Source organism: Melopsittacus undulatus (genome assembly GCF_012275295.1).
Source record: "Melopsittacus undulatus isolate bMelUnd1 chromosome 28 unlocalized genomic scaffold, bMelUnd1.mat.Z SUPER_28_unloc_1, whole genome shotgun sequence".
Classification (NCBI taxonomy): Eukaryota; Metazoa; Chordata; class Aves; order Psittaciformes; family Psittaculidae; genus Melopsittacus; species Melopsittacus undulatus.
Window position 1 is genome coordinate 151,639 of NW_022993939.1, and position 14,402 is coordinate 166,040.

Here is a 14,402-nt window from a genome sequence, read left to right on the forward strand (position 1 = left end):
TCAAAAATCTTTTTAAAAACGGGAAAAAAAAACCAACATTTTCCACCCCTCCCCCCCCAGGGGCTGAAGTTTTGGGGTGTTGGTTTCTGGTTTTTGTTCTTTTTTGGGTTAATTTCTTCGCGCCCCCCTCCCCCCCATGCCCCGGGTGGGGGAGGGGCAGGGGCTGCTTTTTTTTTTCATTTTCCCTCCATATTTTGTGTATAATTTTCAAAATTTTTTTGGGGGGCAGGGGAATTCGTTTGGTTTTGAGGTTTTTTTTCCGTGCCCCCTCCCCCCTCCCTCTCGCCCCTCCCCCAACGACCCCCTCCCCCCCCCCCCCAGCGCCTGTTTGGAACCTTCGGATTCTTTCACGTGTAAATAAAGAAAATATTATTGGAGCCCCTCCCCCACCCGTGGGAATTTCTGCCTTGCCCTACCCCCCCCCCAAGAGACCCCATTCACCCCATTTCTTCCTTACCTTCTCCCACCCCCATTGAGAACCCCATTCCCTTCCCCCCCACCCATGGGATTTTCCCACACCCCCCACATAGAACCCCCACCCCCCCATCTTTTGGGGGCCCCAAAGTGGGGCTGGGGCAGGGGATTCTGCCCCATAGAGGGGTCTTCCTGCCCCATAGAGCTCCACACCTGCTCCATCCCTGTGGCGATGCCACTGCCCCACATTGGGTCATTCCCCCACCCCACAGCCCCCCAACAACTGGGGCTGGAGCAACGTGAGTCATTTTATTAGAGCTGGAGCTGCTGTGGGTCACAGTTGTGGGGCTGGGGAGGGATGTTGGGGACACCAGGGGTCGCTGTGGGGTAACACTTGTGGGGCAGAGCATGGTTGGTGCCTGTGCAGTGGGGCAGGAGGTTGCTCAGGAGGTGGCCTGTGGGGAGAGACAAAGGGGGTGAGTGTGGGGCTGGGGTCACCCCAATGTTGGGGGGGGGTCACAGATGTGTGGGGCAGGGGGGGTACAAACATTACCTGCAGCGGGGGGAAGTGGGTGCCCTGGAACAGAGAGATGGTGTCAGTGTGACCCAGGGGCACCCCACAGCACCCCCAAACCTTGAGGACCCCATAGAGACCCCCCCATTCACCTTCTTGCGCATGTAGAAGATGAGCCCCACCACGAGGAAGATGAGCCCCAAGACGAAGCCCCCGATCCCCGTCACCATCTTGCTATTGCTGCCATCCGTCAGCTCTGCACAACCAAAACAGGGGGTGTAAAGGGGTTAAGTTTGGGGTGTCCCCCCCCCGTTCATTGTGGGGGTACCGGCTGCGCTCGGGGTGTCCGTACCCCAATGCACGACGCTGGGCTGCTGGAGGCTGACGTGTTCCACCTGACAGGCGTAGGTCTCTCCGCGCCGCGGGCTGGTCTCCAGCATCACCAGCACCTGGTAGGTCCAGTCGCCGTTCTGGATGACGTCGGTGGACACCACGCGCTCCAGCTCCTCGCGCCCGTCCTTGAACCACCGCACCTCGATGGGCGCGGGGTAGAAGTCGCTCACGGCACACGCCAAGCGGTTGGTCTGCGGCGCCGAGCTCGACTGCACCGGGAAGATCTCGACCCTGGGAGGCACTGCCGGGGGAGAGCCGCGGTCACCGGGGGGTGATGGGGGCACGGTGGGGAGGGGGAACCAATGGTGGTGGGGACACAGTGGTGGGAAACCAATGGTGATGGGGAACCAATGGTGGTGGGGACACAATGGTGGGGAACCAATGGTGGTGGGAACACAATGGTGTTGGGGGACACAATGGTGATGGGGACACGGTGGTGAGGGGGAACCAATGGTTATGGGGACACAGTGCGGGTGGGGAACCAATGGTGGTGGGGACACGATGGTGATGGGGAACCAATGGTGGTGGGGACACAATGGTGGGCAACCAATGTGTTCATGAACCCAACACTGGGCACCCCAGTATTGTACAGCCCAATGCATTGGCCAAACCAATGGTGGTCAACCCAATGTTGTGCAACCCAATGTGTTCATCAAGTCAACCCTGGGCAACCCAGTGTTGTACAAAGGTGGCAAAGACACCATCCACCACCATGTGACAACCAACCACCACCATGGTCACAGCCATGGTGACAGCCATGGTCACATGACAGCCCCGGCAGTGCAAGGGGTTGGTGTGGGCCTGTTCCTCAAGGAGTGTTCTGCCATGGACTCACCTCTCCGCTCTGTGATGAAAGGGGTAAGCCCCTCATAGTTGTGCCGGCAGAACCAATCCACTGCAGTCCGTCGCTGCTCCAGCAATTCCACGTTGTCATTGCGGTGCTTGGCTTGGATCTCGCCCATGGGGGTATCACCCACATAGTGCCCCACGTCGCTGTCGAAGTGCGCGTACTGCACCCGGTTGTGGATGTACCTCGCCACAAACCGGACGCGCTGGGTGCCGTTGAGGAACTGACACTCGTACTTATAGGCCTCTTGGAACATCCCTGTTGGTGCCGGGTGTTGGGTCAGGGGGAGCAGCTCCCCCCTCACCCTGTTCTGGGGGGCACAGGAGGGGCCAGGGGATGGGGGGAAGGTGAGACAGAGCCCCCAAAGACCCAAGAGACCCAACAGACACAGCAAAGACCCCTAAAACCCAAGAAAGACCCCATCAAACCCCAATAAAGACCCCTAAGACCCAACAAAGACCCCCCCAAACCCAAAGACCCAACAGACACAACAAAGACCCCCAAAAACCTCAAATACCCCCAAACTCCCCAAAACACCCAACAAAGACTCCTCCAAATCCCAAACACCCCTAAACCCCAACAAAGACCTCTCCAAACACCAAATACCCCCAACCCCAACAAAGCCCCCCCAACCCCAAGGACACCCCAAAGACCCCAGACCCCCCCAGCTCCGTGGCTCCGCACTCACTCGACAGCTCCTCGCCATGAGCCGGGGGGGCTCCCAGTGCCACCAGTGCCACCAGCAGGGTCCCAGCAGCTCCCAGCGCACCCCCAGTCCCCATCGCGCACACAGCGGACTCCCCTCCCAGTAAGGCAACGGCGCTCCCTGGGGTCCCAGCGCCGGGACTGGGAGCCCATTAAGAACCAATCATCATCGAGGCTGGGGCAGCGTCACCCGTTGCTGGGCAGAGCAGGAGCGGACGGGGCTCCCGTCCGCACTTGGTCCCCGTTGAAGCCTCCCCCCCCGGCTGCCCCCATCACCCCCACGGGCACCATTGGGGCTCCCCCATCCCGGTGCCCCCCCCAGCGCTGTCCCCGACCCCAACCCCCCCCTCCGTGTGGGGCTGGGGGGGGTCGGGTCGGGGTTCAGAGCCCATTGTGGTGCCCGTCGGGCTGTCTGCTCCATCGGGTACCCCGCGGGGCTGCTCTGCCTGGAGACAGCGGCGTCATCAGCGGGGAGGCTTCTGATTGGTCGAGGGCCGTCAAGGGCTGCTCGGGCACCCCCGCATCGCCCCTTGGAGCCGCAGGACACGGGAGCGATGGCCGGAGCGTTGGGAATCGCGACCCTGCTCCTGCTCCCGTTGGCTCTATGGGGCACGGCGGCTGTGAAAGGTGGGTGAAGGGAGGTGGGATATGGGGCGGACACCCTGATTCCATCAGGTTGCTCGGTGGTGGGTGCCCCATAGTGTATGTGGGGTCCTGGTGCTCATCACTCAGGCTTAGGGGAGGAGGAAGGGAAGGGGGTGGCTTGGAGATGCTCCTTGAGGATGCTCCTTGAGGATGCTCCTTGAGGAGGCTCCTTGAGGATGCTCCTTGAGGATGCTCCATGAGGATGCTCCGTGCCCCCTTCCTACTCGCAGTGGGGAACACGATCACGCAGTCGGAGTTCTACCAGCGGGACGAGAGCAAGGAGCATCAGGACAGCGAGTTCATGTTCGACTTCGATGGGGATGAGATCTTCCACGTGGATCACGAGCAGCAGGAGACCGTGTGGCGCCTGGAGGAGTTCGGGAAGTTCGCCAGCTTCAAGGCACAGGGAGCTCTGCAGAACATGGCCATTGGGAAGCAGAACCTGGAGATCTCCATCAGCAACACCAACAGGTCCCGGGCAACCATCGGTAAGACCCCCCCCTTTTGGGTACCACAATGGAGACCTCGAGGCATCCTTACCACCTCCATCCTGGAGCTATGGAACGAGGGCTCCAACCCCATTGCCCCCAGTGCCGCCGGAGGTGTCGGTGTTCCCCAAGTACCGCGTGGAGCTGGAGGAGCCCAACATCCTGGTGTGCGCCGTGGACAAGCTGTGGCCGCCGGTGCTGTCGGTGACGTGGGTGCGGAACCAGCAGCCTGTGAGCGATGGTATCTACAGGAGCGTGTTCTACCCGCGGGAGGACAACACCTATGGGCTCTTCTCCTACCTGACCTTCGTGCCCCAGCGTGGGGACCTCTATGGGTGCCGTGTGCAGCATGAGGGGCTCCCCAGTGGGCTCCAGAAGGAATGGGGTGAGGAAGGGGAAGAGGAGGAGGAAGAGGGGATAGGGGTGAGGAAGAGGAGGATGGGATGAGGGAGAGAAGGAGGAGGGTGAAGAAGAGGAAGAGGGGATAGCAATGAGGAAGAGGAGGATGGGATGAGGGAGAGAAGGAGGAGGGTGAAGAAGAGGAAGAGGGGATAGCGATGAGGAAGAGGAAGGGGAAGAGGAAGAAGACGAGGGTGGGAAGGGGATGAAGAAGAGGAAGGGGAAGAAGAGGAAGGTGGGATGGGGATGAGGAAGGTTGGATGGGGGTGAGGAAGAGGAGGGAGAGGAACAGGAAGTGGGACGAGGATGAGGAAGAGGGAGTTTGGATGGGGGGGTCCTCACCTCTCTTCTCTCCCCCCTTCCCCTTGCAGAACCCAAAGTGCCCCCCGCTGCCTCTGAGACCACCCAGACCGTGGTGTGTGCCCTGGGCTTGGCCGTGGGCATCGTGGGCATCGTGGTGGGCACCATCCTCATCATCAAGGCCATGAAGATGAACAACGCCCACAACCACAGGGGCGTCTTGTGAACCCCTGGCACCCCAAACCTGGCCCCTCCATGCCCCTTTCCCCTTGCAAACCCCCTAATGGAGGCGAGGGGTGCCCTGCCCCACAGCTCCCCCTGGCACCCGCTGCCCTTCACCCTCCTCTTCCTCCTCCCCTGCGCTGCCTGGTAACTGCAATAAAGTGGGTTGGGGTTGATCCCACCACGAGGCCACTCTCGGGCTTGATCTATGGGGCAGGGTCCTACCCCCAGCTCTTGGGAGAAGCTTGGGGGTCCTGGGCTCTCCAACAGCTTCTTCTTCTCTAAGGACCCCTATGATAGGACGGATGCTCCAACCCTTCAAGGCCAGGTTGGAGGAACCTGGTCCGGTGGAAGGGGTTGGGACTGGAGGAGCTTTAAGTCTCCTTCACCCCAACCCATTGCGGGATTCGCCGTCCTGCGGTCGGGCTTTAGGACCCAGCGGCGCTGAGCGAAGCCGAAGCGAGGAGGGGTCGGACCTGATTGAAGCCTGCGGCGCTACCCCAGGCTGGTGCTTGTAGGGAAGGTCGGACCTGATTGAGACCTCCAGGTTGATTCGACCGCGTCCGCTCCCTCCCTATATAAGGCTGGAGGCAGCGGCTGTAGCGTCAGTGGGGGAGTTGCTGTTGGTGGTGTTTGTGCTCTTGGCAGGGACCTCAGCCCCCTGTGCTTAGCATTCTGTAATTAATCTATAATCATTAAACCCCAGCCCTAGTAAATGCGTTGGGGAATAACCTTTCTCCCCTCAACCTACCATAAAATCCTGCTTTCCACCTTCAAAACCCGTTGTTTCTCTAACTGAAAGTGCTGGCTGCAGGTGGGTTTGGGTTAGTTTCTGAGATCCTATGGGTCAGTCCCCTTTGGTACAGGTTTTGACTCTAGGTATCCTAATGGGAGTATCACGATGCCAATGGGAAGCTGCTCTTCTGGGATACTCTTGGGTCTCATTAGAGAAGGGGAAATGGGTGTGAGTGGTGCATAGGGGGTTTCCATAAGGTTCCTCCCTCCCCCATGGAGGCTGTGTCACTGGTTACCAGGCAGAAAGAGATGATGAGACCTGGGGAGAAGGACTTGGTGTCGGGTGAGGAGAAGCTCCATGTGATGGAGACCGGGAACCATCGGTGACCTGGGCTGCTGCCCAAGAGCGTGAGCCACAGCTCAGGGGGTTTCCAGGCTGCATCCTGCATCCGGCTCTGGGGTGCAGCACAGGAAGGACATGGGGCTGCTGGAGCCAGGCCAGAGGAGGCTCCAGAGCCTAAAGGGGCTGCAGGAAGCTTGGAGACGGCTTTTGGGTAAGGGACTGTAGGGACAGGCCAAGGGGAATGGCTTGAACCTGCCCAAGAGAGGGGAGACTGAGCTGAGCTCTTAGGCAGAAGCTGTTCCCTGTGAGGGTGCTGAGGCACTGGCACAGGGTGCCCAGAGAAGCTGTGGCTGCCCCATCCCTGGCAGTGCTCAAGGCCAGGTTGGACACAGGGGCTTGGAGCAGCTGCTCCAGTGGAAGGTGTCCCTGCCTGTGGCAGGGGTTGGAGCTGGAGGAGCTTTAAGGCTCCTTCACCCTAACCCATTGCGGGATTCGACGTCCTGCGGTCGGGCTTTAGGACCCAGCGGCGCTGAGCGAAGCCGAAGCGAAGCGGGGTCGGACCTGATTGAAGCCTGCGGCGCTACCCGAGGCTGGTGCTTGCAGGGAAGGTCGGACCTGATTGAGACCCCCAGGTTGATTCGACCGCGTCCGGTCCCTCCCTATATAAGGCTGGAGGCAGCGGCATCGGTGTCAGTGTAGGCGCTGCTGTTGCGGGTGGTCGGGTTGGGGGTTGTGTACTCGGCAGGTGTCTGTGCCCCCTGTAGTGATTAGGGTTTGTCTGTCGTAGGAAATGTGTTTGGGAATAGCCTTTTTCTCAAACTTGCCATAAAACTTTGCTTTGCACTGCAAATAACACCCGTTATTTACTGACAAAGTGCTGCCCATGGATGGGCTGGGGTTACTTTGTGTGCACACATGGGTCAAACCGCTTAGCGACCGGTGTCGACTCCAGCCATCCTACAGGGGGCATCACTGGGAAGATGCTTTTCTGGGTGTCATTAGGAAGAGGAAATGGGTATCAGTGGTGCCTCCCTCCCCCATGGAGGTCGTGTCACTGGTTACCAGGCAGAAAGCGGTGATGAGATCTGGCATGAAGGACTTGGTGTGTCGGGTGAGGAGAAGCTCAGTGTGACAGGGGTTGCAACTGGAGGAGCTTTAACGTCCCCAAACCAGAGGGATTCGACGCCCTGCGGTCGGACTTTAGGACCCAGCAGGGCTGGGAGAAGCCGAAGCGAGGCGGGGTCGGACCTGATTGAAGCCCACGGCGCAACCCGAGGCTGGTGCTTGCATGGAAGGTCGGACCTGATTGAGACCCCCGTGTTGTCTCGCGCGCGTCCGTGTCCCCCCCTATACAAGACTGGAGGTGACTGTAGCGGCGTTAGCGGAGGTGCTGCTGTTGCTGGGAGTTATCCCTGCTCCCTGTAATTATTAAGCTCCGTCTACCTTAGTAAAGGTGTTGGAAATAATTTTATCCTGAAACCCGCAATAAAACTCTGCTTTCCACCCCAAAAATGACCCGTTATATTTGCTCTCCACAAAGTGCTGCCCACGGATGGACTGGTGTTACCTTGTGTGCACACATGGGTCAAACCCCTTCGCGACCGGTGTGGACTCCAGCCATCCCAACGGGAGCATCCCTGGGAAGCTGCTCTTTGCCTTCTAGGATACTCCTGGGTGTTATCAGGAAGGGGAAATGGGTGTGAGTGGAGCTTTCCTCCTTCATGGATTGTGTGTCACTGGTTACCAGGCACAAAACGGTGATGAGACCTGGAATGAAGGACTTGGGGTGTCGGGTGAGGAGACGCTCAGTGTGACAGGGGTTGGAGCTGGAGGAGCTTTAAGGTCCCTTCACCCGAACTCATTGCTGGATTCGATGTCCTGCGGTCGGGCTTTAGGACCCAGCGGCGCTGGGCGAAGGCAAAGCGAGGTGTGGTCGGACCTGATTGAAGCCTGCGGCGCTACCCCAGGCTGGTGCTTGCAGGGAAGGTCGGACCTGATTGAAACCTCCGCATTGATTCTACCGCGTCCGCTCTCGCCCTATATAAGGTGGGATGCGTGTGGGGTCTGGTGTTAGTGGATCCCCTGTTGCTGCTGTTGTCGGAGGTGTCGGTGCTCGCGGTGGGTGCTTCTGCCTCTTGAAATCACTAACCTTCTTCTCACCCTAGGAAATGTGTTTGGTAATACCCTTTTTCCCTTAAACCTGCTATAAATCCCTGTTTTCTGTCCCCAAAAACACCCGTTATTTCTTTAACCCAATGTACTGCTCACAGACGGAACTATAGACATAGATGGTGAGAGGTGGGGGCAAACCCCAGCCCTCACTTCATTTTGCCCTTTAAAAGCAGGGTTTTGACCAAGTCCTTTGATTTATCCTCTTACTCCCTCTGAAATCCACCTTCCCCCAACTCTGCCCATTGCAAACTCATTTTCTTCCCACAAACCCCCTATTTCCAACCCTTATCACAACTCCCTTTATTCCCACCCAAACCTTCGTTTTTAGCTAAACCCAGATTTATTAAAAGTTTTTCCTCAAAATGACGGGTTTATTATAAAAAACCCTAAAAAACACTGTCTTCATTAACAAAAAATACTTTTTCACATAAAATGCATTTTCTTCTCGGTGGGTGACTCCATCCTTGTGGGACCGCAAGCACCAAGGGCCCTGTGTGGGGGTGCAAAGGGGGGGTCCCCCCATTACGAGCTGTGCTTCTGTCTCTTCCAGAAGCGCTTGACATCGGGGTGTCCGCCCGGGGTCACCACCATGAGCCGCCGGCCGGGGTGCTCGAACACCAGCACCCCCAGCGCCCGCGCGTGGTCCCGCAGCACCTCGAAGTCCACCTGCGACAGGAACTGGTTGTACAGCACCCCTGGATGGAGCAAAGGGAATGGGGGGTCAGCATCACCCCCATGGGGACCTCAAGGGGATGTCACCTTAAAGGGGGGTGTCACCAACCCTTAGGGACACTGGGTTGGGGGGGACATTGGGGGTGACTCACCCTCGGAGAAGCGCAACCGGTCCCGCTCCAGCTCCCACAGGCGGATCTGGTCGGTGATGGTGGGGGGCAGCACTGGGGTCTGGGGGGGGTAAACAGCAGCTTGGATACAGGGACCCCCCCACTATTGATACCCCCCTCCATGGACCAGGCACTCACCTGCTTGGCCATGACGGGGTGCGCTCGGGTACGGAGGAAGTGGATGATCTGGAGGGGGGGCAAGAGGTTGATGGGGGCACCCCAATACTCCCCCAGTGTACCCAATACCCCCCCAGTGTACCTCAATACCCCCATTCCCCCCTAGGACACCCCAATAGACCCCCATCACCCCCCTAACCCCATCCTCATCCATCTCCTTTGTGTGCATGTGCTCCCCCCCCGCACCTGGTCAGCGGTGATGCCATTGGCAATGGCAGCCTGGACACTGTCCCTGGTCACCTGGGCCACCACCAGGTTGGGGAAGCGATAGAGGAGCTCCGAGAAGAGGGCAATGAGGGCGACCTGAAGCTCCGAGTCTGTGGGGGGGGGGACACTGGGGGTCAGGATGCAGGGATGAAGCACAATGGGATACAGGGGCCCTATGGCGCAAGGCCATGGAGGTGCCCCCCCCCCCCCTTGGGGTAGGTCCCACCGGTGTAGGCATAGATGCGGTAGTTGGTCTCCACCAGGATGAAACCACGAGCGCTGGACTCCGGGGGGGTCCCAGATGGCCCCGAGGCCAAGGCGATGGCCAAGCGTGTGGGGTAGAAGCGGCGGGACTTGCGCTGGGGGGTAATGGGGGTAATGGGAGTTAATGGTAATGGGGGGCAATGGGGGTAATGGGGGCAATGGTAATGGGGGGCAATGGGGGGAATGGGGGCAATGGTAATGGGGGGCAATGGGGGGAATGGGAGTTAATGGTAATGGGGAGCAATGGGGGTAATGGGGGGTAATAGGGGGCACAAAGGGGGCAGAAGGGGGTGGCATTAAGGATGGGGTAATTATGGCCCCTAAGGGAGGCCTGGAGCCTCTTGTGCCCTCCTGTGTGTACCCCCCTTGGGTCACCCCATGGCACCCATTGTCACCCCTGTGTCACCCCATGTGCCCCCCCCATGTCCCACCCTGGGTCACCTCGTGTCCCCCCTCATGTCCCGTCCCCCCCCCCCCCATGGTACCTTCCTCTGGAAGACGAGGCCGAACTCCCTGAGGTGCTGCAGGAAGTTGAGCAGGGACTCGCTCATGCCCTCCACAGAGTAATCCTGCACAGGCACCCCAGTTACACCAGTGCACCCCCAGTTATCCCAGTACCTCCCCCAGTTACCCCCCAGTTACACCAGTACCTCCTCTTACACCAGTACCCCCTCCAGTTACACCCCCAGTTATCCCGGTACCTCCCCCAGTTACACCCCAGTTATCTCAGTACCTCCCCAGTTACCCCCCCAGTTACCCCAGTACTCCCACCCCCACGTTATCCCCCCAGTTACACCAGTACCCCTCCAGTTACCCCCCCATCAAGCCAGGGAGGAGTCCCCATAACACCCTATGGGGATGGAGGGAGTCACCCCAATATCTATGGGGATGGGGGGGGGTCACCCCAACATCCCCTCACCTTGCCCAGGGTGGAGAAGCTGAGCTGGAAGAGGAAGGACAGGATCTCCACCAGGTCCATGCCCCGTGCCTGGATTGAACTGGGATCAATGGGAGCACTGGGAGAGGAGGGGGCCCCATTTGGTGGGGGGGACGACGGGACGGACCACCTTTATGGGGTGGGGGGGGGGGGTTCATCTCACCTCTGCCCCCCGCAGGTACTGCAGGATGAAGTACCAGAGCTGGGCTGGGGTGTCCAGCAGCAGGAACTGGAACCCGGCCGAGGTGATGCAGGGTGCGTCCCCCCCATCACTATGGGGGAACCCAACATCAGTGCACCCCAAAACCCCTTTAGGACCCCCCAAAACCCCTTTAGAACCCCCCCAACCCCTTTAGGACCCCCTAAAACCCCTTTAGGACCCCCCAAAACCCCTTTAGAACCCCCCCAACCCCTTTAGGACCCCCTAAAACCCCTTTAGGACCCCCTAAAACCCCTTTAGGACCCCCCAAAACCCCTTTAGGACCTCCCAAAACCCCTTTAGAACCCCCCCAACCCCTTTAGGACCCCCCAAAACCCCTTTAGGACCCCCCCAACCCCTTTAGGACCCCCCAAAACCCCTTTAGGACCCCCCCATCACCTCTTCATGAGCCCAGCCTGAATCAGGAGCTGGGCCAGATCCTGGCTCACGGCAGCACTGGGGGACCCCACCATGAAGTGCAGGATCACCTGAAACGGGGGGACCGGAGGGGGTCCTGAGGGGGTTCAGGACCTCGGGGACACCCCCAGGGTATGGGGGGGGATGGATATGTGCCCCCCCCCCCCACTGACCTCCCAGCGCTCCTCTGCATACCGGTCCAGTGCCTGCACATCCCGTGCGTGCCGGTCCGGCCCCAGCTGGCTCGTGTCATCGGACCAGGCCTTGCCCCTGCACCCCCCATGCGGCACCATGGAGAGTCCCAAACCCCCCCATTATAACCCCCAATACATCCCCCATTATGCCCTATTACAGCCCCATTACATCCCCCCATTATACCCTATTACATCCCCCCACTTTATCCCATTACGCCCCCGTTATAACTTATTACATCCCCATTACATCCCATTATACCCTCTTACACTTCTCTTGCATCCACACATCATACCCCATTGCAACCCCATTATACCCTATTACACCCCCTCATTATACCCAATTACACCTCCCTTGCATCCCCACATCATACCCCATTGCACCCCCATTATCCCCTATTACACCCCATTACCCCCCGTAGCCCTGTCACCCCAACTTAGCCATTACTTCCCTCTGCCCCCCATTACCTCCCTGTGACCCCCATTATTACCCATAGCCCCCAGTCACCCCCCACCACACCCCTGTGCCATCACCCCCCCAATTTACCCCCATTACCCTCCATTGCCCCCCATTACCCCCCCATAACTCACCCCCCCAGCAGGGCCAGGCGCAGGTTGTGCCTGAAGTTGGGGTGCAGCCCCACCCCCGGCAGCCCCCCTGGCAGTGTGTGGGGGTGCCAGAGCCGGAGCCCCAGCAGCACCTCCCGGCTCTCTGCCTGCTCCCTATGCACGGAGGGGGGAAGCCTTAGGGACCCCCAAACACCCCCAGCCCCTATGGGGGTGATGGAGCCCCCCCAAACCTCCCCCCCCTCCAACTTGGGGTGTAATGGAGGGTAACTTGGGGTGATGGGGCTAATAGGTATAAAGGGGGTAATGGGGGTCACAGGGGGTTAATGGGGGGTAACTTGGGGTGATGGGGCTATGGGGATAATGTGATAATGGGGGGTGATGGGGGGCATAGGGGTGTAATGGGGGTAACGGGGTGAGGAGGGTATGGGGGGTAATGGAGCTCACAGAGGGGTAAGGGGGGGCATAGAGAGGGTAAACTGGGGTGTAATTGGAGGAACCCCTCAACCCCAATACCACCCATAGCACATTATGGACCCCCCCAGCACCCAAGGGACCCCTCAACCCCAATACCCCTCATAGCACCCTATAGACGCCCCCAGCACCCAAGGGACCCCCAGTACCCCCCATAGCACCCACTTGCTGTGCTCCTTCTTGACCCACAGCCCCACAGCCGCCTGTGGCAGCGGCTGCTCCAGGAACAGCATCCGCATGATCCCAGTCTGAGCCAGTGCTGGCAGCTCCCTGGATGGGGGGGGTATGGGGGGGTCAGAGACCCATAGGGGGTATGGGGGTGCCCATGGGGGATATTGGGGGGCCCTAGGAGGGAAGTATTGGGGTGCATGGGGGGGTTAGGGAGCCATAAGGGGTATTGGGATGCTCATGGGTTATATTGGGGTGCCCTGGGGGGAGTACTGGGGTGCATGGGGAGGTCAGGGAGCCATAAGGGGTATTGGGGCACCCTAAGGGGTGTATTGGGGTGCAGGGGGGGGGTCAGGGAGCCATAAGGGGTATTGAGGTGCCCATGGGTTATATTGGGGTGCCCTGGGGGGAGTACTGGGGTGCATGGGGGGGGTCAGGGAGCCATAAGGGGTTTTGGGGTGCGCTGGGGGGAGTACTGCGGTGCATGGGGGGGATCAGGGAGCAATAAGGGGTATTGGGATGCCCATGGGTTATATTGGGGTGCCCTGGGGAGAGACTATTGGGGTGCATGGGGAGGTCAGGGAGACATAAGGGGTATTGGGGCACCCTAAGGGGTGTATTGGGGTGCATGGGGGGGTCAGGGAGCCATAAGGAGTATTGGGGCACCCTAAGGGGTGTATTGGGGTGCATGGGGGGGTCAGGGAGCCATAAGGAGTATTGGGGCACCCTAAGGGGTGTATTGGGGTGCATGGGGGGGGTCAGGGAGCCATAAGGGGTTTTGGGGTGCCCTGGGGGGAGTACTGGGGTGCATGGGGGGGGTCAGGGAGCCATAAGGGGTATTGGGGTGCCCATGGGTGATACTGGGGTGCGGGGGGGTCACCGGAACACGGCCAGGCAGGTGGCAGGGTGCCCATAGAGCCTGTCCAGGACGGGGGGGCTCAGGCCCCGCAGGAACTCGTGCAGGTTCTTGCACTGGAGCTGCCCCCGTTGCAGCCGGGGGGGGGAGGCCGTGGCCTCCATCGCCCCCCCCCGTCAATCAGCTCCTGTCAGCGGCAGCAGAGCGACAGTGGGGTGAGTCTGTGCCCACCCCCATTGCTCCCAATCTCTGCCCCCCAAGTCCCCCGATCTCTGCCCCCCAAGTCCCCCCCAAGTCCCCCGATCTCTGCCCCCCAAGTCCCCCCCATTGCCCCCATCTCTGCCCCCCAAGTCCCCCCCATTGCCCCCGATCTCTGCCCCCCAAGTCCCCCCGATCTCTGCCCCCCAAGTCCCCCCCATTGCCCCCATCTCTGCCCCCCAAGTCCCCCCCATTGCCCCCGATCTCTGCCCCCCAAGTCCCCCCATTGCCCCCGATCTCTGCCCCCCAAGTCCCCCCCATTGCCCCCCCAGTCCCCCCCATTGCCCCATCTGTGCCCCCGATCTCTGCCCCCCAAGTCCCCGCCATTGCCCCCCATCTCTGCCCCCCAAGTCCCCGCCATTGCCCCCGATCTCTGCCCCCCAAGTCCCCCCCATTGCCCCCCCATTGCCCCATCTGTGCCCCCGATCTCTGCCCCCCAAGTCCCCCCCATTGCCCCCGATCTCTGCCCCCCAAGTCCCCCCCATTGCCCCCGATCTCTGCCCCCCAAGTCCCCCCCATTGCCCCCCCAGTCCCCCCCATTGCCCCATCTGTGCCCCCGATCTCTGCCCCCCAAGTCCCCCCCATTGCCCCCCCAGTCCCCCCTTTCTCACCGCGCTCCCCACCACCACCGAGGCCACGCCTCCTTTTCCCGCCATGCGGCGCGCCGT

General features: G+C 60.2%; 3 protein-coding genes across 5 annotated transcripts; 1 reads left to right on the forward strand and 2 right to left on the reverse strand.

The window, feature by feature from the left end:
* Positions 1-704: 704 nt before the first annotated feature.
* On the reverse strand, positions 705-3,460 carry LOC101868683 (class II histocompatibility antigen, B-L beta chain). 2 transcript variants are annotated; one of them, XM_034073587.1, is made up of 7 exons: positions 3,302-3,460; positions 2,857-3,014; positions 2,157-2,426; positions 1,281-1,562; positions 1,081-1,184; positions 968-991; positions 705-869 (listed from the first exon to the last, which is right to left on the reverse strand). In XM_034073587.1, the coding sequence occupies exons 2-7, from the start codon at positions 2,948-2,950 to the stop codon at positions 858-860; spliced, it is 786 nt and encodes a 261-aa protein (XP_033929478.1). In that variant the 5' UTR covers positions 2,951-3,014; positions 3,302-3,460; the 3' UTR covers positions 705-857. The 2 variants fall into 2 exon arrangements, with proteins under 2 accessions (XP_033929478.1, XP_033929479.1); XM_034073588.1 differs by lacking the exon at positions 3,302-3,460 and having other exon boundaries at positions 2,857-3,044.
* Positions 3,366-5,119, forward strand: LOC101872323 (HLA class II histocompatibility antigen, DR alpha chain). The gene is made up of 4 exons (XM_034073589.1): positions 3,366-3,500; positions 3,749-4,006; positions 4,110-4,391; positions 4,777-5,119. The coding sequence occupies exons 1-4, from the start codon at positions 3,428-3,430 to the stop codon at positions 4,929-4,931; spliced, it is 768 nt and encodes a 255-aa protein (XP_033929480.1). The 5' UTR covers positions 3,366-3,427; the 3' UTR covers positions 4,932-5,119.
* Positions 5,120-8,520: 3,401 nt separating this feature from the next.
* Positions 8,521-14,401, reverse strand: GTF2H4 (general transcription factor IIH subunit 4). Of its 2 annotated transcripts, none has more exons than XM_034073575.1 (14): positions 14,346-14,401; positions 13,501-13,663; positions 12,618-12,722; positions 12,003-12,134; positions 11,394-11,490; positions 11,203-11,291; positions 10,768-10,785; positions 10,587-10,683; positions 10,153-10,236; positions 9,630-9,762; positions 9,383-9,513; positions 9,158-9,205; positions 9,002-9,080; positions 8,521-8,872 (listed from the first exon to the last, which is right to left on the reverse strand). In XM_034073575.1, the coding sequence occupies exons 2-14, from the start codon at positions 13,638-13,640 to the stop codon at positions 8,700-8,702; spliced, it is 1,326 nt and encodes a 441-aa protein (XP_033929466.1). In that variant the 5' UTR covers positions 13,641-13,663; positions 14,346-14,401; the 3' UTR covers positions 8,521-8,699. The 2 variants fall into 2 exon arrangements, with proteins under 2 accessions (XP_033929466.1, XP_033929465.1); XM_034073574.1 differs by having other exon boundaries at positions 8,522-8,872; positions 10,587-10,655; positions 10,768-10,876.
* Between the last annotated feature and the right edge of the window lies 1 nt (position 14,402).